The sequence below is a fragment of the Callorhinchus milii genome, unplaced genomic scaffold (assembly GCF_018977255.1).
Source record: "Callorhinchus milii isolate IMCB2004 unplaced genomic scaffold, IMCB_Cmil_1.0 Scaffold22, whole genome shotgun sequence".
In the NCBI taxonomy this organism is placed as follows: domain Eukaryota; kingdom Metazoa; phylum Chordata; class Chondrichthyes; order Chimaeriformes; family Callorhinchidae; genus Callorhinchus; species Callorhinchus milii.
In genome coordinates this window covers 1,634,858-1,661,958 of record NW_024704763.1, presented here as the reverse complement: position 1 = coordinate 1,661,958, position 27,101 = coordinate 1,634,858, and the positions used below count along the sequence as shown (strand labels likewise).

The following is a 27,101-nucleotide window of genomic DNA, read 5'->3' as shown; positions in this document are numbered from 1 at the left end:
TTTGAAATACTGAACGTGACTTTATTTTTCCATCTTCCCTACTTGATTTGCAAAAAGCTGCACCGTACATAAATATGCATTATACATCTGCAGAAGTAACTAAATAAGAATGAAATTATCACCGTATTTTGAGCTACGGGAAGTGCACACAAGTAGAAAAGTCAATTACATACGGGCCTTATCAGATTAAAAAACCCTAAGCACAAAACCTATTATTAGTTTAACTGGTTATGATGGACAGACAGACGAATAATTCTTAACATTAATAAGCCTCCCAGAGAGAAACAAAACAAAAAAAACTTAGCTTATAATGCAAAAGCGAGTTGCTGTGATGTTGTGTTCGTGCATATCACACGTCCCAAAAGAGGTCTCTAAAGTGCATCTTCTCTATTGAAGAATAGCAGCAGCTCTGAAAAGTTTTTTTTCTACATATAATCCCAGGGAGGGAGGGGAAGAGAGAAGGAGTGGGAGGGGCGGGGGGGTAGGAAGTGGGGGAAATAATTATTGGAGATCTTAATGTTTGACAGGACTTTATAGTTTTTTTAAAAAATAGGTTTACGAAAATTCATTTTACAGCAAAATTGCAGATTCACAGCGTCACCAGCTGTTGTTGCAGTGTTACTGACCACTTGTGCAAAGGTATGGAAACTAGGGCGGAGAGGGAAGATCATGATTAACTACATGGAACGGGTATAAAATAATCTTATTCCACACAGTAACAGGGTTCATACATGTAATGGCAAACACATACACAGTCCGTACAGTGCAAAAAGGGAGGGGTGGAGAGAGAGAAAAAAACGATTGTATGATATACCCATTATAAATAGCCAGTCAGGAAGAGTACTTGATCAAACTTTACAGCTACTTCAACATTGCCAAATTCTCTTCTTCATCAAACACTCGTGGTTTTCTGCCGTGTTCCAGAACGTTAGACACTTGCTCGAAGGCTCAACAACAGAATTCCCTCCAGACAATGGTTCCGCTGCTGCTATGGCTTTCTGCGCCTGGAAATGTAAAACAGTGAAGGTGATAAACAAACAACAACTTGCATTTACAGGGTGACCCAAAAAGTCGTGATACCATTTATTTTTAATAATAATTACTTGATTTCTTCATCAGTTCCTGAAGACTCGTTAGACATTGTAATGGTATCATAGCTCGTTGGTCACCCTCACGCAGGGTAGTTTCCCGGAGCTCAGTCACCACATATGTCAACATTCTGAGGAGTGATGAGCAAGCAAAACACCGCCTGAACGGTATGTAACAAAGACATTGCAATGCGCTAATCCACCTGACAGCACCAACACAGTTACTGAACGACAACAACACAACGTACTTGGGCTGAGCGTGATGCTGGTATCCGGGTCCAAAGTTGCCGCCTGCTTTCATTTCAACTGCAACGGAGCACTGAAAACACAGAGTGGTACAAACTGAACTGGGTGCTGTGAGCAGCGCCCTTTTACCTCAGTAGAAAATGGGTGTGGGGGAGAGAAAGGGAGGGTAAAGAGAGAGAGGAAAACAAGTCTACAAGTAATCCCAGCCCCCCCTTCACCGTTAAAAGGTTAACATCTCACTTACTCTGGTCTCCACGTCTGTCCACTCCGATTCTGTAGTCTCCACTTGCTGAGGAGGAGCCGATTGTGATGACCTACGTTTCCTACTATAATAGAGAAACAAACCATGAGTGAAGAGTCATCTCTATCCTGGCAACAGTCTGTTGGATAAGCCTTGTCGTTTCCCAGGCCCCTTTAGGCTGGTTAATGTGCACACCCTTACCTTGTACCAGTCGGGGATTCTTGCGTTAGTCTCTCGATGTTAGTGAACTGGACAGATTGCCCACCGCCTCTCGTCCTGAACACCTCCCCCTGTGACACAACACAACACAGGACGCATTGAGCGAACCCTGGCACCCACCGCATAAGCCTCACACAAGCCATCGCACTGCATTAAAGTTAAACAGTATTATATTACTCTGATAGCCTTTAAAACAATTACCCATTGGCTGAGTCATTGGAACCATTGAGTTCAGTTCTACAAACTTATTGGAATAAGGTTCAAAGAGGATGATAGGAAGGCTAGGAGTGAATATTTAAAGTCAACATTTGTGCAAATCGAGTCGTACAGTACAACATGCGATTGGTTCAATTGGATCATGCAGTTCATTACCTTGATCAGTTGGGTTTCAATCTCCCCATCCGAAGCAAGCTCTTGGTGTGTCAAGATGTACTTGTCACCCTTAGACAGAGCCTTCTCACTGGGCACTGGCATTGGGATGGAATTGGGAACAATTGGCTGCAGGACAGTGTCTGTTTCCACGCTACCAAATGGCTTATGGTCTACCCATCGCTCCCCACCTGCCGAGTTTGACCTTCTGTGTCGTAGGAGAACAGGTGGTGTGTTCTAAGCAGATTGAGACAGTAATCAACAGAAATTGCAATGAGGTTCCTAATTAGAGGATCCCTTTAAAGAACAGCATTGATTTGAGCGTGAATTCAAGGAGAACAGCTCGCCCAGCGGTGGAATTATCTGCCAGCTCAGATTAAGAGAACAAACCAAACATACATTCTACATTCAAATTGTTGGCTTGCTAGAAGCTGTAGGGCTGGGGAGTTAATGCACAGCTCCTCTGAGAACCACATTAAGCTCGTTTTATGCACCAAAGCATAGTGAAACAAAGGCCGAGTGAATAAGACAATTGCCAAACTTTAAGAGTACAATTTTATTCAATAATCTTTTGATTAGCCAAACTGATTATACTTTGTCAGCTTCTAGTAATAACTAGCTGAGGTTAGTCAACGAGCTGTGATGGGCCAGCAGACTAAGCTTTGTTCTGATGGCGACTGATGCTGCCACATGCAAAGTGTTTCAGAGCACGGCAAAGCAAGCAACACATTTGGAGAAAAAAAGTCTACAGACAGCATCCGTTTACTCAGCTGCACCTTTCCCATTGTACATTTGATATGGTTTGAGAACATGCACATCTCTCCAAGGATTAATAGTCAATGCAAAGCTTCAGAGACAAGTGCAGAAGCAGAGACAAGTGAAGAAAGAGCAAGAGGAAAGTCGTTTCAAGTCTTTACTGTATTGTGAGGATCAGGCTCACTGCACTTGAAAATCACCTTTTTGCTTATTGCGTCTAGACTACAATGCTCTGCTAGCACATAAAGGATGATTCCAACTGTAAGGGTACAGCTTTTCCATTCCTTTACTTCACTGATGACCAAGTGTGTATAAATACACATTGGAAAAAAACAAAATGTGATCACAAGTATATTAGACAGGATGGATAGATGGGCCAAGTGTTGGCAGATGCACTTTCAATGTGGATTTGCAGAAGGGAACTTGTACACCAGGGAGGGATGCTATTAATTTGCTCAGTGCAGATTGAAAAGGAATGGCCTGTCGGCACCAGTTGGTGTAAAGATATTGTTAACAAAGGGTATCAAGAACTGGGAAGTGTTTAGAGAGGGTTATAACTCAGAACGAGCTAGATGGATGGTGATTCAAGGCCTTTAAGACCTATTAAGAAACAGAAGAACGAAGCAAGATGGGATATATATAGTAGATACAGGTGATGTAAATGGTCTATTTCGACGGGCACTGGCCTGTTTCATGCCCTGTCCACCCCACCATCGATGGTCAAACTTTCAGCCTTTCTGCCCCCACACTTTGGAACTCCATCCCAGAGCCCCTTTGCCTCACCCCCTCTATTGTCTTGTTCAAGACCCATCTCAAGTGTTTTCTCTTTGACCGTGTCTTCAGTCATCCTTATACCTCGTGACTCCAGCCCACAGCTCAGTAGAAACCATTGAGAGCGCCCCCCCCCCCGACATGAAGGGTGCTGTATAAATGCTATTTGTTGTTATTTAATTTAGTCTAAATACTGTAGGACTAGAGACAAATTTACAAGCTTACAGCTAGATTGGACATTGGAAGCATTCCCCTGCTCTCACACAGGGTGAAAATTAAAAACATGGAAAAAGTTCATTCTGGGTCAAATGACACCTTTAAATGGGGCTGTGTATCCAACTTGGTGGTGGTTGGGGAGATTAATGATCTTGTGTGAGCTGTTGGAGGAACAGGCTCCGCTTGCTGAGCCTGTTTCTGCTCCAGTAAGCGGCTTGCGTTTAGCTGGTTAACACTGCAGCAGTACAAGCAATGAGCACTTTGGGGTTCTGAATGCTTTGGCCTCAACCAATCCAGCCCAGTGCTCCCTGAGCATAAGCCAGACAGGGTGCCCCAATACATCCCCCCACCTCCCCGCTCAGTACAAATAGGGTGTCTACCCCAAGACTCAGGCAGGAGACCAAATCATTAATTCCAACTTACAAAAAGCAGGAATACAAGTTTCTCCTGGCCTTTAAAAGCAAAGCTAAGATATCCCCAATCATTCGAATAGTTAATAGCAATGGAAACAAATGTATTAGATTCATTGGCAATTGATACAGAAGAGACGTTTTGCTTTCCTGAATTAAAACAAGTTTAGTGGGAATAATCTGGAAAATAAATGATCATTAATTATTTAATAAAACATACCCCCAAATACAATTACACAGCCTGCTTTTGTTTGATCAGTCAGATTGAACTAGATTGGGAATCATGACGAGACTACCCTCTTTACCTTGTGAGCAATTGAGCCAAACACACCAGGACGGTCTCCAATTTGCTGAGTCAGCTGAACTCAACTCGGCAGGTCGACAAACCTCAGTCAATCACAGTCAGCCTCAAAGCTCAGGTTGGGGGGAAAAGAGGTAAGAAAGAGCCCAGATGTGAATACTCTGTGGTAAGTAATAAAGCTAAACGTCTTTCTGTCAAATACCAGAACCTTTTACTCTTTGGCCCCTTCCCCGCACTAATTTCAGAAGAATAAAAGTTTCCGTTACAGCCCATACTGTGCACGCTCTGGGTAGATCGAAGCCTAGCATTTCAGACAGAGCGTCACGGCCCCTCTCACCCGGTTGACAACCGTTCACTAACCCTGAATTGTCCGTCCTGGTCTAGATCAGGTTCTCCTCTAGAGCTGGTGGTTTTGTAGCCACCCGTCTGGCTGGCTGCCTGCCTCCTCATTTGGAAACTGTAGTCCCTACATTGTGGGGTATCCGGCTGTTTACATTTATTCCTACGCGGCACACTACCCTGTTTGCTCGGCTCTGGGATTTTCTGCTCCCATTCGGAGACGCAGGAGGCTACGGAGATGCTGCTGCAGGAGTTAGAGCGCCTGCGTAGTTGTGGCTCAGGTACTGGACAGCGGTAGGTGACGGGGCAGGGAGGGACAGTGTTACCAGGAAACTATTGAAATAGGACAAAAAGTTAAAGAGACAGGAAAAAATTAGACGGCATGCAAAATCAATTGATCCTCCCTACACACAACATAAACAATCAGTTTTAAACAGTGCTCTGACTTTTGAAAAAACGCAACAACAGAACTGCAGCAATCTACATTTAACTGCTCAAATAAGAGAGCGCTCAACCCAAATCTAACACGCTGGTATAGGGATAACTCTTGTTAGATACTTGTCACCCTTTGAAGAATTCCACTTGGTTTTCAAGTTGGGTTTGCACAGGTATAGGTGTTTGTATAACAGCTTTACAGTTTACCTTACCTGACAAATTTTAAATGCACCCATGAAACAATGCGCATTGTGAAAAGAGCACCAACTGTCCTAATGAAATCATTGCTTTCCCTGGATAGCACAGGCCATCTGTCATTCTCTTTGTCAGCTTTATAAAGGTGCGGGATGCAGAGACATGCACAAATAGAACAAGGAGATGTGCGAGGAGACACAGGAGTGGTAAGTAATCTTGTAAAACACTTTTCCTCACATTATGTATGTAAAGTCACCTACAAGAAGATTAATTGAACTGAAATGTGACAATTTACACTAAGCTGTATGCATCTGTGCCTTTATTCCCTGACATTAATAGAATTAGTCAAAACGTGAAATGACTATTTCAACCAGAACAAGTTTTTCTTTAAAGATTTAACAACGTGGAATAAGTGCACTTATATTGTAATATAATAGAATCTTACAGCACAGAAGGAGGCCATTCGGTCCATCGTACCTGTGCCGGCTCTTTGAAAGAGCTACCAACTAGTCCCACTCCCTCGCTCTTACCCCACAGCCATGCAAATTTTTCCTTTTTAATGTTTAATAGAACATTTTAATGGGAGCCTGAATCCCATCTAAATTACGCATCAAATAATATGTGGGTGTGTGAAGTAAGATGTCTCCTCTACCTTGTACACCTACCCTGACTATAACACCATATATTCCACTGCAGTTATCACACACAAAGGCACAAGGGAGAGCGAGAAATGGGATGGAACTGATTCTTCACAATAAATAATTGAAATGGCATTTAAAATTGGCGTTGAAGAAACACAACACTCCAATGCAGCCGTTTTTACACCCTGAAAACCAGGAAACCGCATTGACTCGCCAGCACAGCCAGTCATGCGATGGAGCGCAGATTTCAAGCGATTCCCATGGGTAAGACGGAACAGAACCAGAACATTACATACTGGGACTGGAGGAGGAGATACCGAGCGGACCAGAACCTTCCTGTCCTTCTCTCTCGGGGGCCTCTCCGGGCGGTCGCTTTTGGTCTCAGCGACAATGGCCTTCAACTGTTTCAGCTTTTCATCTTTCACCCAAAGCTTGTTCTGCATCTCCAGCTGTTTGGCTGCAACACGACGTTCCTGCAGGTTTTAAGGGAAGGGGAGGGCAGGGAAGACAATACCACCTTTGTGAAAACTCCTTTACAGAAATACTCATTAAAGTAAGCAATCAAAGCCACGGGCAACAACTACACCAAGATTTTGAGTAAGTCAGTTCGGGAAGATTTACTCACGCATTCCTTCTCCCATTTCATCTTGGTGTCGGTCACCACACCATTCATCCTCTGCTCCATGCGCCGCTTGTCTGACAGCTCTCGCTGCAGCTTCTGGTCTCTCTCGTCCAGCTCTTGCTGCAAATTCCTCTTGTCCTCCTCGTAGATGTTTGTGGTTTTCTGCAGGATCTCGATCTGGGAATCAGAACGGCAAATTAGTTCGGAATCAATCGAGTCCTTTCCCCCTCACCTTGACAGTTTACCGTTAAGCCCAATACATTGTTCCTTCCCCCTCACTCATTGCGAAATCAGATCACGTGCTCGAATGGCTAAAGTAAAATTACAGAGCAGTACTAACAGACGCCTCGGCTGCTTCTGGGAGGCAGAGAATAAAGCATCGCAGACAACTATAAATTAGCCGTCAAAGTGTTCACTGACATGATGTTGGTCACAGGAAATCTTACCTTATAATTTGGGAGATTGTGGCTCTCCACTAATACACAGCATAGGCACATTGTGTCATTTTCTAACCACCATCTTCTCGATTCTGATACACTCTCTTCAGTACCAATGCTCAAGTGGCCATTATTTCTGTGCGAGTATTGACAGGGAGCGTCAGTGGACTATTTGACCATCACAGTTCTCAGCTTGGGGTCACAATGACACCCAGCAAAAAGATTACTGGACATCACTCAGAACGAAGACCAGCTCTATATGGGAAGCAACAATGATCACTGGTGCAGTAGAGATGCTCGGAGTGCTAGGATGAAGGTATATTGTATGGGTAGAGCAAGCAAGGGAAGTTTTGCACCTGGCCCACGCTATAACCAGCCTCAACATCTAAACACACTCATACGTCCTAGCACACGTAATCTACCTCTTGATGAGAGCAACAATGAAAGTACAGCGTACGCAGTAAAACACCAAAGTGACGATTGGAATAGCCGAGCTGGAAGCGATACAGTACGCTACTCACACAAACGGTAATAAAAGAATTACCTTGTATTCTAAGGTTTTGATTTTTTTGTCTTGTCGCTCCATATCAGACTTCTGGCCGTTTATAATACGATCTCTGTCCAGCAGTTTCCCTTGCTGCTCGTGGATGTAGCTCTCCTTTGCCACCAAATTGCCATCCCAGTCCTGCAGCATTACTTTGATAGCATTCGCTGAGAGCAACAGTTTACGCATTAGTCATTCACTTCACTCTGCTCTCTGGGACACTACCCTGCGTTAGGGGTGCTATATAAATGCAAGTTATCGTTTACAGTAAATCCGATGTGAAAGGCGCTGTATCAAACACTAGGATCATTATAGCTGAATATTTAAAAGCAACTATATTAAGTTAAACACTGAAGGCAAGTTGAGAGAGTGTTAATCCCAGTCTCAGAAACAGTAAATTGCTGTTAATTTTAAGTAATTTATTGCTCACCTTAAGTTGGAGGGGGGGGGGAAAGAGAGAGAGAAACAAGATATTAGTGGTAGGACAGGCCTCTCAGAATGCCCATTTAAACATTAGACCACTTACATTCTACCTCACATCATTAAGCAGCAATTAAATGAGGGAATAATGAATGTTATCCCAACACCAGAGACACCAAGTTATAGCTGGGCTTGTGAATGGGCAATTGCACCCAGCCAGACACTCGCTATTGAGGTTCGTACATGAATAACAGCCAATAATAATAATAATCCTTGCATTTGATATAGCGCTTTTCACGTCGGGAGGACGTCCCAAAGCGCTTCACAGAACACACTGTAAAGTGAATTGACTGTATATTTGTGGGCGAACGCAGCAGCCAATTGCGCACAGCAATGTCCCACAAACAGTCGTGGATTGAAAATGACCAATTTATTATTGTTTGTGGTTTTTGGAGGGATTATCCAAAAGTGAGTGATGGACAAGCATCTGCACATCATGAGAAGAATCAAAACAGTTTAAGTTGAAGCAAATCGGAGAGGGAAAAAAAATGTTAAGGCCCTTTAGATTTAACTAACCTCAATGGGAAACTAAAGTTGTCTTTTCATTTGTAAAATACATTGGGACTCGCAGTGCACTAAATCCTTATGGCTGGCATCCAGTTCAGCTGGAGGGAATGCTAGGACTAATTAGTTCACTAGACACCAGTGGAGCCATGAAGCAAGTCAGCCCGGCTCATTCAAATGAAGCTGTTTCAGCGATTGCAAGGTAATACGATTTCAGGATATTAAAAAATCTTACAGATATTGAGTCTCATTTGCTAGCAGGAAGTAACTTACCAGTTCGGTTCATCTCATCAGTTAACTCGTCACGTATTCTATGACGCTGTTCCAAGCACTCTATAAGCCGTGGGAAGGTACAGTCATCACTGACGTCGGTTAGTTCAACTGAAGGCAACGGTGGGAAGCTTTGCAGGAGAATTTCCACAACAGATGGGTCCACTGTAAATAGGCAAAAAGTAGCAAGCTCAAGTTGGATGCTAATCCTTCCCCCTTGTTAGCGCTGCCAGCAGCAAAACAGCTGCTAGTGCCATTTTTAAAGGTCACTACTCCTATCCCTCCCCCTCCAACATGAATGTGTTAACACTTACTGGTATTGTACAAAGTTAATTAAAATAACATTTCTTCCTAAAAGCAAAGTAAATCCACATGGCCTTCCAAAAATGACTAATTGTCTTTCTTTCAGGCTGCCATCCGAGTCCTGCAGCATTGCTCTGATAGCATTCGCTGAGAGCAAAAGTTCAAACTGCTCCCCACAATCTGTGATCAAATCATTCTTGCAGGAGTAAACACAGTCAGTGGACTTTTGCTGGCATACATGTGAAACAATGATTCTTGAGCCATTTAATTTCCAGGCTTGAAAAGGCGAGCTAAGATGTCCATAGAGAATCAGTCTCTTTTGAACAGATTATAGATAGGCAATTGCTGGTGTGACAATCTGATGAAATCCCCATTCAATTAAAATGTACAAAATATGAGCCATTGATTTGTAAGCAAAAGGCAAGCAAGAATGCAAGTTTCCCCCCCACTGAGTAACTGGGAAACATCCCGCACTGGGATTCGTATGACACATTGATTTGGACTTGGAATTCCATACAGCAGATTAATAACAATCTATAACGAGAAATGGATTATGCATTTTATGCTCGGACGAGTTTATTGTAATAATGATGATTCTCTGAAAGAGGTTTCTCTACAGTGCACAGATAGATAAACTCATTATTTTCATTTAATGGGGAGGAGGTAATGAGGGAGACACGGCGACGCACCCCTGCAAACTCAGTAACAAGATTTGATTGCTTTCTGGCGGTAATGTACCTCCATTGATGGGACCACCTCGCATTTCCAATTTTCTGGTCAGTTCCTCCTTGAAAGCCTGGTTCCTGTACCTCCGGCCTGGAGTAAGGCCACAGATTGGCTTGTCCACTGGCCGGGCCACTTCCACTTCTTGAGTCATTTCAGCGAACCTCATGACCAGCTGCAGTACAGAGAACAAGTTCGAAGAAGAAGTAGAATTATTTCACTCACAATCTTGACACATTTGAGCCGTCAGCAAAATGTTCGAAAAGATCCCTCGATGGCACAGCTGAATAAAGGTCACAACCGCCACAGGGCAGAAAGTCACAGTCTTACATTGCAATCTGTGCTGGGGTTACTGATCTCAGGCAAACAACAGTAAAATAAGCAACATTTTGAGGAACTGGAAATTAATAATAAACCTCGACTTCCTTAAATGGAAAATTACGAAAACATTTCCGAGTACTGAACTTTCATTTTAACTGTACCCGGCGGGTTTATTTTTGAAGAGTCCACTTTGCTCCTGTGTGGTATTCAGAATGGGGGAAAGTTTAAAATCAAAACCGCTGAATTCCCAAGAGCACGAATTTGACTTACCAGAGTTTCCTCATAATCATCCGCTTTGGGATTCACGCACACAATCATCCGAACCTTCCCTTCGCCGTCAAAGTAATTTTTAAAGAGATGAGTCAGCTTGGAGTCTCTGTACGGAACCATCTGAAACACACCAGTCAAATAAAAACATAGGGTACGTTAAACCCAATTTTCCCCTGTAGACGGGTGCTCAAAGTTGAGAAACGAAACTTTCAACACACCCACACAAAACATTACCTTATTGGTTCCATACATTTGGTTCTCTCTCAGTACTTCAATACACGTCCTTAGAGTCATCAAGGACTGATTAATGTTACCTGCAAAAGAGTTGAAACACATGGAATTTACTTTATGCACAATATTTCAAAACAGTTTAATAGGACTTGGAATTGTCATTATGTTTATTTTTGATACATACATATTTCAAGAAAATGCAGACTTACAAAGATGAATTAATTAAATTAATCATTTACAAGCTTTTATGAGCCAAATATTTTCAGTGAGAGAACTGAAACATCCTGCCCACCACTCATTTCAGGAAACAATCGCAGCCTCCAATGTAAGAGACAGCAAAGAGGAGTTATCTTTGACCTCTAACTGACATACCTACGCTTCTCCAGTACTCCACTGATCCAAGGCAGATTAGACTGAAGCCAATAATGGTGGGCCAATAATGCAAAGCAGATCACAGGCAAGCTGAAAAATCTCCAAAATACAGCATACTGTAGCTTGCGTAGAGTTAGGCAATATTAAAACTAAGCTTACTAAAGTCCTGCAGTAATGGCAAAACATGTGAGGCACCAGAGAAATTAAGCCATTTGAAAATACACATGTCATAGGCTGATGAAGCCAGCCGGTACTCTCCTAAATGTGCTTTTAATAACATTTAGCCGATGACGTGTGTGTTTAGTAATTTGACATCTCAAAGCATTTCACAGGATATATGGTAAAGTGAATTGACTGTATTTTGTGGGAATGTTTCCAACATTCAACACAAACTTTGCAAATGACAATTTCTCAGTTTGCTGACTACGTCAATTATCGAATCGTATAAAAACTAAAACATATCCAAGATGGACCAGTGCAAGTTAGCTGGAGGGAAAGGTTGCTGAGAACACTGTGTAAGTGTACGTATCTGAGAACCCTTACCAGCCTCTCGCAGCCGGCTGCCTTCAGCTTTGGTTCGGGTGGTTCTCTCACTTCCTGCCAAATCCACCAGGGACAACTGGCTTACTGTAATCTGGTCCTTTTCCTGGAAGAGAAAAGAGAAATGTAGAAACAACTTTATCCATTGAAATTTATTGTGGAAACAGAAATACAACCAGTGCAGATACCTGCAAAATGGTACTTTTACAATATTCAAAATGGGAAGCAAAGCAGCCACTAAGAACTGAATGCAATAATAAGAGTATGGGCAGTCTCAGAGGAAATATTTGTGAATTATTACAGTACAACAACAACTTGCATTTATATAGCGCCTTTCATTAGTGTCTGGGAGCAGTTAACCTTAGAACCATAGCAAAGGGCAGTAGTCTGCCTCAGGTCCACAACTGATTCAGCTATTATCAATATTGACTACACAATATTGCCCAATGTACTCATCATTCTTGGGTGACATATGTGAGGTTGATCAGATCACAATGTATGAGCGAGTGCATGGACTCAAAAGGTCAAACTAACTCAATGCACTTCTCGTGCTTGGTTCAAAATGGTATTCAAGTTGCTTGCATTGCTAATCAATGACCTCCAAACAAACTTCTAACTCACAAATGATGGCTGACATCTTAGCTTCTTCCACAGTCATTTACCTGGAAAACATTATCTCCATCTGCATCTAACGGCGCCTGGGCCAATTTGATGTTAAAAACACTATGGGAGCGGCTGGATTCTCGATTAAGTGTGGTGTTAGCGATACGCCGTTTCTTCTGGCCTGCAATAAAATACAAACATAAACACACTCAAGGTTAGAGGTGCTCAGAAACCAACTTGCATGCAGATGAACACACACACACAGGAATGTCACACTTAATTCAACTTTCTCACCTTTCCAAAAGACTTCAAAAGCTTCTTCTGTTGACTTCACTTCCACCTCTGTACATCCAGCCACGTACATATTATGGTGAGAATCTTCCCGAAGAATTCTAGACTGTGGCGGTCTGTGAGCGAACAACAAGTTAGGTTTCCTTCACAAACAAAGCAAGGAAAGATTTTTTTTAATTTTATATAAAAACTAGCAGCCCTGAACCTCAAGTCTCATCACATCTTACCTCTAGACAGGGTGGGGATCAGACGGATTACTGGAATCCATTCATAAAGCATCCAAGCAAACCATACACTCTTAAAATCTCCTCACTCATTATTCCCTGTTAAATTAACACAGCAGCCAAAATACCATTTATTGTAGCCTTTTAGTAGCTTCATTGCTATCCGTGAAAAATCAAAATTCAACCGATACTCCAGTTAATTAGTTTAGCTGCTATTTCAAATTGGACAATTTACTTAAAATATTAAAAAAACAGCCTTTTAAGTACTTTCCATGAGGACATTCAGATTTTTTTCCCGAACAACAAATGAAAATGTTAAGCCCCACTTATTTAGAAATAACCCTACACATCAATACAATTTTACTATCTCGCAATGTACAAATTTGTAGCTGGTAACAACAGATGATTAAAATGATTAGTAATCTACCTCAAAACAAAGCCTCAAAGATCTTATGATTAATTCATTGCATTTTAAGAGGGATAATCATGCAATAGCATTAGTTGGTATCATATTAAGTTTGTAAAGATGCGTGCAATCTATCAATTTTAAAAGCAGTTTGAAAAATATGCAGCACACGACAGGTTAAACCAGGGTAATTTCTTAGATTTATGTCAGAAACAAGATTAAGGGCATTGTGACCAGCAAATCCCATTCTAGTCAAAACAGAACTGGATGGCGTCCACAAATTTTATATGCGGGAGCAATTTTAATTTACTCAAGAGAGTCAATCTACTCTGCATTTAAATACAGCCCCACATTATTCTAAGTCTCAATTGTGCACGAATCTCAACAACACTCCAGAAGGCCAACAGGAGATAATAGGGTGGAAAAAAGTGTTTGAATGAGCAAATAGTGTGAATAGTGTGAATGCTGGAAAAAGCACCTCGTGGTGTAGGAAGGCATGTACAAGGAACTTTTAATACAGGACAAGCCAAGTGAACAACACTCTGAACCCAGCTTCCCAGAACGAGACAATCTCCTTACACTGTGAGGTACTTGTCTCATTCACAATGCTTTTGATGATTTGCTTCATGGGATCGAGAACTTCATTTTTTTTTCAGCATCTTTTGAATTGCGGGTCTTATTGACCCAGATCAACTCATCTCATTACATCCATTGCTAACCCCACTGACAGATTAATTCAATGCGACTCTGGCAAAAGGAAGTGAATTGTCAAAGAAAATCAACTTGTCAAGTCAACTCTAGTTTGATGCTATAAACACTGCAAATTTAAACCATTCAAACTAAATGAAACCATCTTTTGGGTGGATGTTTAGCCTTTTTGTAACTCCCTAGAGCGCCCACCACTGCAGACACATGGCAAGCTCCATGACTGAACACGCAGCCATCAATCAACCTTAATGTTGTCAGTCTATCTGTACTTTATGAGGCTTAACTGACTGTTGTTAAATTGATGATGAAGTTTACTTTCAAAATAGATAAATGCTGACGGTAAACTATGCTGAGAGTTTGAAGGATTTGTAAGCAGTAATGTGGAAAATACCTCTGCCTTTCTCTCTCCCATTGCTGAAACTGAGACAGAGGTTTTAAGTCTGTAAAGCTCTAAACTTTCTAAAACACAAAAGATATCTCAACAGTTCCAATAATATACCAAAGACATAAACATTCATGAAAAGTTAAGATACCCGATAAAATCTAATGCCAGACCTTCCGCTGGTCAGCAAGTCCGCTGACTTTGGCGATGTGCACCTAACTTCACGCCAAGGTCAGCAAGTCACCAACCAACAGAAAATGCCACCAACAGTTTCCTCGGCTTGCTGCATCTTCAGTCAGTCACTGTTGCCAATTCCCAGTTAAAATGTACTGAATAAACAAAGCTCCAAATTGTTTTTTTTTTGGTGGGGGAAGAGAATGGAACACACACGACCAAGCATATGGTCATTTTTTGTACGACTTCAACTGAGCCATACAAAAATTACCTGGAGTCCCAGACAGAATATTCAACAGATCGCTCACATGTACAAAAACCTTTTGCATTTTAGGAAATCCAGAGCTCTGTGAATTGTTAAAACCTCAGTTTCAACAAAGGGATTTGTGCTTATAGAGAGTTCCACCTGGTATTATCAGTACCAGGTCCGATATATTTGAAGAAGTGATAAAGCCATTGCTGTTTCACTGGCAGAATGGGTGCTATAATGTTATAAAGCTAAGCAGCTTCTACTTTCAAGCATTTGCTATACTAGTGCAGCATTCTATGCAAAAGCTAAGAGAAAGCTTCTAGCCATGCTTAACAAAGCATAACTAGGAATGGGGTACATTGACAAGGAATGCGGATTATTGCTGAGGTTACAAAATGCTGACAAAATGGTTACTGCACTAACTAGTTAGACAGACATATAGGGGACATACATGAACTCAGGGTTCCGCACAGGAGTACCGCAACTGTTCCACCTAACGAAGAAATATGGTAACAGTTATAAAAATCCAGTATAAAGTTCAGTTTGCTTATGCTAGAACTATTGAAGATATAATTGTTATTGAATTTCTTTTTCTCAATCCTGAAAAAAATGCAGAGTAATGTCAAAACACAAGCTGCAATTTATTTAGCAAAATAGTGTAGATTAAATACACTTCAAATCCAAAATCCACATATTGCTAATGTGAGCCTTGTGTAGGGAGGTGGCAAGATAAAGATTATTTAACAACTCGGACACATCATCCCCAAACCGAGCAGGAATGAGTCAGGAATGCCAACTAATGTTCTTCATCCACTGAGGGATAGAGAACTATTATGTATAATCACGGTATGGCAGATACTTTGAATAGATTTTTCACTTCTGAATTCACAATGCCTGAAGACAAATTCTTAATGATGATGGCCATGAAATCTATAACATGTGTGAAGTTATCAAAAGAAATTTGAAGATTATGTATCTACAAGACTTGAGCCAGATTGAAATCCTTAAGGAATTGAAGGAAGTACTGTGACTGGCAAAGTTCTCAGCTGAATTTTGTTACAGGCTGTATATTTAGTGGGACAAAGTACAGCAGATCCGAGGAAACAAACATTACCCCAACATTCAAAAAGGCGCAAGAAACAGACCAGGAAATTACTGGACACTTGCCTAACATTTATAGAGGAATTCATAGACAAATTTCATGAAGTAATCTTTGATCACCAAAGGCTGGCTGGCATGTTTACACTCAGTACATAATGGCCTCAAACCTGGTAGGAGTTTGTGCTAAATGGCAAGGTTTGTCAGGGATAAGTAATAAATGGAGGTTCCACAAGGATCTGTTTTGTGTCGCCTACTCTTCACACTGCTCAGGAACAATCCAGAGCTGCATAAGAAAATATGCCAAAGTATCAAAGCCACGTGGCCAGGTGACAAAGTAGAAAGGGGGGAGAGGGAGGATTAGTAATAGTCAGAGGGATCTGAAACAATTAAGTAGATGCACTGAGTCGTCTCAGATGGATTTCACTCTGGACCAATGTAAGGTAATGCCTTCAGGAAAAGGAAAATAACAAACATATGTATTCCATGGAAGGATGCCTAGATGTAGATAAGGAGAAGATTTGGGCGTGAGCATTGATCAAACTATGAAAGTTTGGAGCCAGTTTGAAGGAGCTGCCAACAAAACCAGTCAAGTTCTGGGAAGCATTTGGACTACAAGTCACAATAAGTTATTTTAACATTGCACAGATCACTGGTGAGGGCAATTCTGAAAAATGGTGTGCAGATCTGGTCACTATGCCTCAAAAATCCACATAAAAACATTGGAAAGGGATCAGAGGGTATTAATAATAATGATTCCATGCTGCAAGGAACCGGGTTACACAGAGGCAAAGAACATTGCTGTAAATTGAAAATTACATTACATTTTCATTCCCAGAAAGACAGCCTCTCACTTTCAGCAAAAGGTAAAAAGCAGGTCATGTGATTGATTTAACAGTGAAGCAATATTTTTAACATTGAACAGAAGAATAAATAGAGAAAGATGAGTACCACGCTTACGAACTGCTTAAGAAAATAAGACTTTCAATATAGAAAAACACACTGATCTCCCTCAATACTGAACGGTAAAACTAAATGTACATTCCAAGCTTCTAGGTTCACAGAAGTGGTTTTCTACGATTAATTAATTTGACCTGAAGTTGCTGACTTCTCTCAGTTACTCATTTTCCCTCTCTCTATCACCATGAACTTACTTACTAAACAATTACTCAAGATGTCAGAGGTAACAAACACTTTAATATAAAGTGCTTCATGTCTATTCCCCACACGTTCCTGATTGCCTTTGTAATATTTTCACTAACTAAAAAAGCTAAGTTATTTGCTCGCAGATTCCAAATTCATAAAAAGGATTTTTCTTTAAAAAAATTAAAAATTAGATTTAAAAATCACATACAGTAATGAGTCCTGGAAAATACACAGCACGATAATTTGCATAGGAAAACCAATGATGGATTAACAGTCTGGAGCTTGACAATTTGCGGTAAATGTGATCAGAACCAAATGGGATTCCAACAAAGTCACATGCAAAACATTAATCTGAGTAGCTCATTGACCTTTGTTAATGTAGATTTTCAACATCTAGTTTCTTTACATCATCAACCACAAACTCACAGAAACCAGGTGTCTAATACACATGGAAACCTGGACACTTACATAGAAATTGTGATGCTTAAGAGTACCCAAGCCAGGTAGAGTTCCACATATGCATCTCACCTACGCATAGAAATTTCCCTTTGTCTAGAATGGAGTGGACTCTTGGAACAAACAGGCATTACACTTTACAGTAAAGTTCTGTGAAGCAATTCAAGACATTGGCGACATCGTATTGAGATGATTTTCTGAGTGCAAAGACTACTATGATATTATCTGACAGTATCTTATAAAAGCCTTACATATGACCTACTTTGGTTTGATTGAATCCTGGGGCATTTCATCCAGAAGGTCGTAAACATAATTGTTGTATATTTCAATGTAGGAAACAAACAGACTGTAGACACTGTCCTCATCCACTTCTTCGGCTTTACAGTGCTCAGGTACTGTGATCATATCAGCAAACTCTGGATCAAATCTATGCCTGTGAAGAGCATGGCCAATAGAATTAACAGGCAATGCACACCTTGTACAAATTAAAATGTAATTAACATATGTTCCAGAAATCTATATATACACAGAATAAAGTTGAATATTGAGCCAATGCAATTCACCCCCCAAACAGCTTCCATTTGTATGGGATCCCAATCCCGTCACATCCAAAACATTAATCTTTGAGATGCTTGTTGAACTTTGTTGATGTAGATTTTCAACAACCAGTTTCTTTACATCTTTCACTACATAAACTCACAGAAGCAAAATATTCAGTGCAAAACATTCCATTGTTAAACTGAGGAGTAGCGTTTTGGCACAATTCTATATCCCATCATAAAGCCCACTCTCGGATTCCTCACACGTTCTCTACCAATCTTGCTTTATGACTTACTTGGAGGATGGAGTTTTTGGAAAGACAGATTGGGCATCTCTCTTCTGACGCTCCAATAGAGCATCAACATCCGACTGCACATCCATGCTGTTCCTGTCATCTGGCTTGAAAACCTACAGCACACAATTCAAAACTATTTAAAGTTACCACAAACTTGAATAAGTGCAATATCATTGATACATCAAACTAGGCAATAAAACAGAGGTACAGTAATGCTGCTCAAAAATTATCTTTAGATACAAGGCTTTCAATTTTTTAAAACTGTCGTCTTAAAGTGGTTTATTATAACTTTGCCGTTTGCAGCTGTGAAATCTGCTATAACCACTCACAGATAATTCTCCTTTCTGATAAGCTTTACAAATCTGTATTATAACACAAGTAACTCACATATCGCTTTGCCTGGAATGGTCCAATACTGGAAAATATCATGTCCAAGCACCGAGGTAGGAGGCCTCCATCTCCAGGAGATCCAGTCATGGTGTGTGTCTTTCCACTCCCCGTAACACCATACGTAAATAGCAAGCCTGTCAGAAACAGCAGACTTCCATTATGGCTACTCTTAACATTTCATCATGACCTCTTTTTAAAGAAAACTCTCCAGCTAAACATTCATATGCTTTATTTGTTAGCCATTTACTGTACAAAAATGTCTATCTAACTGACTACATTCAGGTTACATGACACCGGCTGGGTGTGACATTACACATCCAGTGAACTAACTACTTCAATACATCATGGAATATGTTAAAAGGGTATTTTCCTCCATCCAAAATCAAACTCGTTTCACATTGCACTTAAAAACTGAACTTTTAAGATTGTTAATCTACAAGTATGGAGCCAACGATTTCAAGGTACAGTGATGGAGAGGTTTCAAGGACGCAGACTCTACAATTATTCATTGTATTAAAAAATAACTACCATACAATTGCAGCTTCCCAGTGCTCCTGAAGTCACTTCACTAGCTTATTCACTCAGCTGTACCATTGAATTTCAAAGGTCTGAAATCTGTTGCAGTGCAAGTGCTGCATTCTCAAACTAGGTGACATCCGCCCACCCACCAGTTACCAGAACATTAAACTCTGCAAGTTTAACTTCAGGAAATCTGGATTTAAGATGTAAATAGTTGACTAGGGTATAGATGTTGGAATGATCTAAACTGCAAGAAATCTACCGAGTTAGATATATCTGATACGATATCTCGAATGTTCATACCATTTTTGCCATGAACCAGATCTTCCACAAGTGGCTTGGCAACAACGTCAAATAGCTCCTTCTGTGTTGTAAAGAAACCAAATACTTCTTTGAAGGAATACTGCATCTAAAAATCCAAGAAAGAGTCAATGTTAATATACGGCTTCAGACATTCTACAAACAATTGCATTGTGTAGCTCCGTTCATTGACATTACCTCTTTGAACTCCCCATTCCTATTGACTTTAATTCCATCAGGAGGATGAAGTTGTATTATGGCCCTGTTGATAACTTCAATACAGCATTCCTTATCACTTGGGTTCAGGGGTCTGACACGGCAATAAACCTGTGGAACCAACGAGAATGTCAAGAATGAATCTTACCATGAAAAACAAACTGCGGTACTACATGAACAAATTTCTATCGCTGCCATGCAAATGAAAGACCTGTGGTCAATGGCAGATTAAATAGCCTCCAAGCCAGGCTTGATCATGGTTAGAAATGATAGCGCTTTGGGATACGACCTGCGTGAGGGGCGCTATATAAATGCAAGTTGTTGATAACCTTCAGCGTTGTATCGATCTACCTTCAAACAACAACCTTAAATCAAATTAAGCTTTTTTCAGTGCCGAAAAATGCCAGGATCGGCATTGTAATTGTTTGAATCCCACTAATAGAAGACAGCGAATACACTATCTTCTGATCGCGGGATTCAAACTGAGTCAAAGTTGATCTCTCTGGTACCTGAAGACCAGCAAGGGCAGTGAGGCGGGGGAGCGCGATAAGAGTTTGTTGGGCCAGCAGGAGTCCACACGCAATTTTCAAAAAAGATTTAATGTGGTGCCAGAGATTTACTGTGAATTGTGTTGCTTTTCTGACACTTACACCAACTGGGTCTGTAAGATTGTTGTTTGATGGCTTCTTCAGTGGTCTCCTTGTTCTGTTACGCCTGTGTAAGAATTTAAAATTGATTAAATGGTCGTAACTATTTCTGGTTTAGGTACCAATTATTGTTATATCCAGATAGAGAAATAAGAACAAAGCATGTAGTCTGAAGTACATGTGCATTATTTTAGTCAAACATAAAATAGAACCTTAGCTTTCCACATTGAGTTTACTTTGCAAAAATATGAATCTTTAGGAAATATCACAAATAATTCCTAAATGCATAATAAAGAATACTCATAGAACCTCTCAGGTAACATCAGCCAAGAACAGAACTTAAACATTTTGTCATTGTAATTGGAAGACAATCATTTTATTTCACAATGGTTGAAGGCAATACCAGTTCTGAAGTTGTCTAAATCTAAACTAGACTAAAGTTTGACCAATTTAACAACACCATTCATAAATCCTAGAAATGCATCATATCCTTGAAAAAACACTCCAGCCAGCCTATTTCATATTAGACACAGAACTCAATTTGTGCTGAAAAACAAAACCATTTTTCATACTTTATATACTTCAAAACACCAGATCCATGGAAGCAACAGTTATTCTTAGGTCACAGCACAATCTGGCACAAACTACAGGACGACTCGACGTGCTGACTTTGCTAAGTCTTTTAAAATAAGACACCAATCTTATCTCACACTTCGAGGGAAAATAGATTATAACAACAGGCACCATCTGTCCTGTATCTTGGAATTTATGATGGTGTAAGAGAACATGCCAATCCACTCAACCCATTCCCTCCCGTTATTACATCAGCTAAACTTACATTCGATTTTGAACAGCTTTAAACAGCATGAGTTTAGCTGATGTATTATGGCACAATATGGCATCAGTAATATTTCTCGCACTACGCCAATCAACAAATCTAATTTTATAACCATCGTAGTGGGGGAAAATGGCAATCACCTTCACTAGTTATGATTAAAAAACACTTGAACTGATTTTCTGAAATGCTAATTCAAGGATCATAAATACAAGATGACACATTCATGCATGAAGGGATAAATGTCTCCGCTCGCCAGGCTGACTGTAATCCAATCACAAGTGGGTAGAGCAGTTACTGATTCTGACTGGAACACTTGCATGGCTGCATTAGAGAATTTTAAAATAATTTAGCACTCCAAAAATTGTGGATTAAAATCACTTATTTTAAAATCAATTGCATGAGAAAATTACATCTATCCTGTATTTCATCAGTTACAGCATTATATTTTATGCTTTTTTAAAAAACATAATGGTGAATTAGGAATGCTAGCTCTCGACAAGTTAAGTGGCTCGTTCATACTAGAATGTTTTGAGTTCGGCCAGAATACTTGTCCTTGAACCATCTTAACCCATCACTACTTCAGTTAAAATATGATAATATTCAGTCTATGTACAGCCTTTAAACTCAAATGAAGTGTGTAGATTAGGTATTCGTACTGTACATCAGAAAATGTTACATTATCTTTCTAGTGCAATATCCCCCCCACTCAGGACAAACGTGTCTCATGAATTAATTATATTAGGACTGTGACCATGATAGATTATATTAACACCTTTCTTACAAATTATAGTCAATTCACTTTGCAGTATATTCTGTGAAGCACTTTGAGATTTCTCGAAGACTGGGTAAGGTGCTATATCAAATGCAAGGATTATTATTATTAAGATACATATATAGTAATACTAATTCTAGGAAATGAAATCTGATTGGGCTTCATTAACTTCTCGATCACTGAAAGTTATGTTTAGCAAATAAAATTAAAACAACCACCCAATAGATTACAAGATCTTAGATACTTTTCTTCTGGATAAATTAATTGAGGGGTTTAGAGTGCATTGTCAATATTATCTAAAAAATGGTGCACAAGTGTCAATGATATTACAAATCAAATGTAAAAGTCCATCTTATGATTAATATTCTAGGAAACAAAAACTAACCAGAAACCTGAACAGACACCAGGATCCACCAACTTCAAAGTAAACATTAAAAAAATCACTTCTAATCAGTAGCCTAGAAAAGGAAACTGAATGAACAATGGAACAGACACCAATGGGCAAAAAATCCTCAGCAATGATTAGAACCATTCACAGTTTAGTTTCTACTTTAGTTTCTTGGATTGTTTGAGTTACAGAGGGGGGGGTGGGGGAAAAGAGAGCGAGAGACAAAACAAAAATCATCAGAATATTTTCAAATTGCTTAAACGTCAATTACAATTAAAATAATTTTGAAAGTAGCAGTGTAACAATTCTTCGCAGTTCACAACATCCCCTCCTTTTTAATTGCTTATTTACAGCATCTCAAATGTACGCAGGGAAAGGGGAGGTTAGAATGTGGAGCTCCTTTTACAGAGAGATTCTGGAATGTGGGAATGCGTTGCCGAAACCGGCTGTTAATGGCGAGTCCATATCAGCATTCAAAGGGCTATTGGATAAACACTTGAGGAATAATGCACAGGGTTATTGAGTAATACAAAGGAATGCGACTGGATAGCTCCAGTGGAGAAGCTGGACTCCTGTGGTGTGTCTTACTGTACATTTTCTATGAGTCAAGTACAGTATTCTCGTGGGATTGTAGCTGAGCTCCATGCGTTCAAGGTTTGCAATTCACCTACTGTTTATGCGACGTGATGGATATCATAAACCTGGAGAAGAATCAATCCACAAAAAAGCAACAGTTTATTAGCACAGATGCTAATCTGAAAATAAAAGGAAGTGTGGTCTTTTGGTCTGAAATATAAAACAATACAACGGAACTGACTGCTCAGGCACTCTAGAACACACTCATATTATGAAAATACACACATACCCATGAACAATGCTGTACAACACAAGTCCATGATGCAATTACAAGTAAAGCCACTCAAACACATGGTATTAAAACTGGAATGTAGCTTCTGTCAAGGCCAGGGTTTTAAAATGTAGACAAATTTCAGCTCTGCATGCATGCAACCTGATCCAGTGCTCAAGCACACATCAGAAAGATGAAACACAATAGTCCTTTCTGCCCATTTGGCCTTTCTGCTAATGATAAACGGCTTCTCCTCTAGCCCGTCTCGTGCAGTGTTCCTCAGGGCTCTGTCCTTGGTCCCCTCCTCTTCAATATCTATATGCTCCCTCTTGGTGACATCATCCACAGACACGAGGTCAACTTCCACATGTATGTGGATGATACCCAATCCTACCTCTCTGCGTCCACCCTTGACTCCAGGACCCACTGCTGTTCTGACAGATGAGAGCAAACTTTCTTCAGTTGAACGTCAACAAGATCGAAGCTCTCCTGATTGGCTCCCGTCAGCGCGTCCTCATCTCAGGCGCTGACAGCATCACCATCCATGGTTGCACACTCCTCTTTGCTAAGTCAGTCTGGAACATTGGGGTCTTGTTTGACTCTCAACTATAGTTTCTACCCCACATCTGTGCCATGACCCGCTTTGCATTCCCCACCTCTGCAACATTGCCCGGCTCTTTCTCACACCGCAGTTCACCGAAACCCTCATACATGCCTTCATTACATCAACAACAAGATTACATTTGTATAGCGCCTTTTACGTCGGGAGGACGTCCCAAGGCGTTGGACAGAGTACAGCATTTCAGACCTGAGCTGGGGTTCGGGGGAAAGGGAGGGGAGGGGGGGTGGTCGATGGCATGGTCGAAGAGGAGGATCTTGAGGTGGACTTGAAGGAGGCGGCGAGGCGGAGTGACTGGGGGGGTGGAATTCCAGAGGTTGGGGGCAGAATGGCTGAAGGCTCTTCCGCCAATGGTGGGGCAAGTAGGTCGGACGACATGGAGCAGGCCAGCTGAGAGGAGGGAATGGGCGGGTTGGTAGGGGGTTAAGAGGTCGCAGAGGTAAGGTGGGGCAAGGCCATGGAGGGCTTTGTATGTGAGGACCAGGATCTTGAACTGGATTCTCTGAAGGATAGGGAGCCAGTGGAGTCGGGCGAGAGTGGGGGAGATGGGGTCACAGAGTTTGGTGCGGGAGTGGGCATTTGCATAGTCGAGCCTGGAGGCGATGATGCCATGAACAAGAGTTTCAGCGGCCTGAGTGGCGAAGTCAAGCGATGTTACGGAGGTGAGGGAAGGCAGAGCAGGTCGTGGCTTGAATGTGGGGGAGAAAAGATAGTCGAGGATTGATCAAGACACCCAGGTTCCTGACTGGCTGGTGAGTTGTATTGTGCAACCATGGAGGTTGATGTTGCCAGAGCCTGAGGTGCTGAGGCGCTGGTGTGAGCCAATCAGGAGGGCCTCAGTCTTGTTCACATTCAACTGTAGGAAATTAGTCCTCATCCAGGATTTGATGTCAAGATTCCGACTATGCAAACTCACTGCTTGTCGGCCTCCCCAACTCCTCCCTCCATAGGCTGCAGATCATCCAGAACTGTGTCCTCTCCCGCACTAAGCTCAGTGACCCTATCACCCCCATCCTTGCCCAACTCCACTGGCTTCCCATCACACAAAGGATACAGTTCAAGATGCTGGTCCTCACCTTCAAAGCCCTCCACGGTCTTGCTCCCCCCGACCACCTAACCCCTACCATCTTGTTCGCTCCCTCCGCTCAGCAGGCTCTGGCCTGCTTCACATTCCCCGCCCTGCTCGCCCCACTATTGGCAGGCGGACCTTCTGCCACTCTGCACCCACCCTCTGGAACTCCATCCCACAGTCCCTCCATCTCACCCCCTCCCTCGCCACCTTGAAGACCCACCTCAAGACCCTCCTCTTCGACCATGCTTTCGATCTCCCTGCTTCCCCCCCCCCTTGCCCTCAACCCTCCCACACCCCGACCCCCAGCTCGGGTCCGAAACTCTGTTTGTCCAGCGCCTTGGGGGGTCCTGCCGACACGAAAGGCACTTTACAAATGTAATTTTGTGGTTGTTGTTGTTGATGATGACACTGCTTTCGTCAGAACAGGCCACCAAAACAGGTGGCGTAGCAGGCCTGTGGTTCTGGTAGCAATGCAAAACCAAAACAGCTCACCGGGGAGGGAGCTGCCACTCTGCGCTGGTTTATTGCTGCCTTTTTTTAATGGAACTCCTCCAGGATTTCAGAAAGCCAAGAGTGTCAGCAATTAATTGTTAGTAAAACACCTTTGGGCGCGAAAGCATCAAGCTGGAAACACGATTATGGTCAGATTATGCTCACAAGTTAAATACCACACCCCACCCCGAAAAAAATATGCTCAGTTTACATAATCACTTTCAAATAAACAAGCAGATGTGTACTGTTTATTCCATGGCCATATTCTTAAATGAAGGGTCTTTATTCACAAATGTCAAAAGGAACCACACATTCTCCAGCTCTTTGCTGCACTGTGTACTCTATCGCTGTGTATTATATATTTTAATCAGCTACAGGATACGATAAAATACCGCCCCCCCCCCTCCCCCTCCAAAAAAAACAATATTACGACACTTTCTTTTAAAAAGAAGGTACAGGTCCCACATGGAGTGGCGTTTCACTCATTGCTCTGGTTCAGAAAGCAAATGTGTGTGTGTGTGTATATATATATACGATTAAGAAACAAAAACCACACAAGGAAGGAAAGACGAGAGGAACCAGGTTCATTTCGATTGGATCGGAGAGAGCCGAGAGGGTGGGGTGGGGGGGGACCCGATCGAGAGGTCTCCGAAACAACGAGGGCTTTTGATGTTCGGGAAAAGAAGAGAACTATTTTTAAAAAAAATAATTTTTTTTTAAAAAAAGAAAGAAAATTGAGCCATAAAAACCCGAAGGAGGGAGTCAATACCCCTCAGCGACACCAGTGTGAAGGTACGGGCAGAGGAGATGCGAACGGTGGGGAGGGAGGGAAGGAGGGAGGGAGGGAGGGGGGGGGAGGGAATGAGGCATAAATCAGCGTCTGGGCCCTGGTTCCTTCACACCAGACGAGACGGTAGCCATGACACCCCAACCCCCCCCACCCCTCCCCCACTATACTCTGACGCCTGTCCCCGGCCCTGAGCGGCCCGAGGACAGCTGAAGACCGCACGAGATAAAAAGCGAGGACTGAACACAACTCACGGTGGCTTCATCATTGCGAGCCGACGAGCTTCTTTAAAGCATTCGTGAGAAGGGGGGGAAAAAAAAGGCAGTCGGTGCCGCGGCTTCTCCTGTCTCTGTCTCTCTCTCTCTCTCCTCGATTCAAATTTCGCGGGCGGGACGAGCCGCGCGTCACACCAACCGCCGTTTTTTTTCTAACCGTCAAATAAAAACCAAACAACCGCGCCCCGGCGCTGCTGATTGGTCGCCTCGCCTGTCACTCTCCCACCGCTCGGCTGCCCTCCGATCAGCTGCCTCCCGCTTGCCCCCGCCCTCCCCGCGCGCTCGACGCCTCTCATTGGTGGTCTCCTCTGTCACTCACTCCCTCCTTCCTCCTCCGCCCCCACCTCCGCCCCCACCTGCCCGCAGCGGCGAGCAGTCCCGCCCTACCAGCCTCCTGATAGGTCCGGCCTGCCCAGCCTGGCGCCCGCTGATTGGGCGAGCCGCCTGTCCATCACAAAAACGCCGTTGGCCATTGCTTTCGTTTAAAAAAAACGGTCAGGGCCGGGCTGGGAGTCTGGCGCA

General features: G+C 42.0%; 1 protein-coding gene across 3 annotated transcripts; it reads right to left on the bottom strand.

The window, feature by feature from the left end:
* kif23 (kinesin family member 23) lies at positions 1-26,709 on the bottom strand. Of its 3 annotated transcripts, XM_042342973.1 has the most exons (23): positions 26,559-26,709; positions 20,493-20,556; positions 19,825-19,953; positions 19,630-19,735; positions 18,805-18,941; positions 18,418-18,530; positions 17,845-18,015; positions 15,334-15,375; positions 12,742-12,854; positions 12,507-12,628; positions 11,848-11,950; positions 10,936-11,015; positions 10,702-10,821; positions 10,126-10,285; positions 9,088-9,249; positions 7,831-7,997; positions 6,853-7,026; positions 6,524-6,700; positions 2,167-2,400; positions 1,777-1,865; positions 1,579-1,660; positions 1,337-1,407; positions 1-1,004 (listed from the first exon to the last, which is right to left on the bottom strand). In XM_042342973.1, exons 1-23 carry the CDS (start codon positions 26,570-26,572, stop codon positions 989-991), a joined length of 2,646 nt encoding a protein of 881 aa, XP_042198907.1. In that variant the 5' UTR covers positions 26,573-26,709; the 3' UTR covers positions 1-988. The 3 variants fall into 3 exon arrangements, with proteins under 3 accessions (XP_042198907.1, XP_042198909.1, XP_042198908.1); XM_042342975.1 differs by lacking the exon at positions 2,167-2,400; XM_042342974.1 differs by lacking the exon at positions 15,334-15,375 and having other exon boundaries at positions 26,559-26,708.
* Positions 26,710-27,101: the final 392 nt, after the last annotated feature.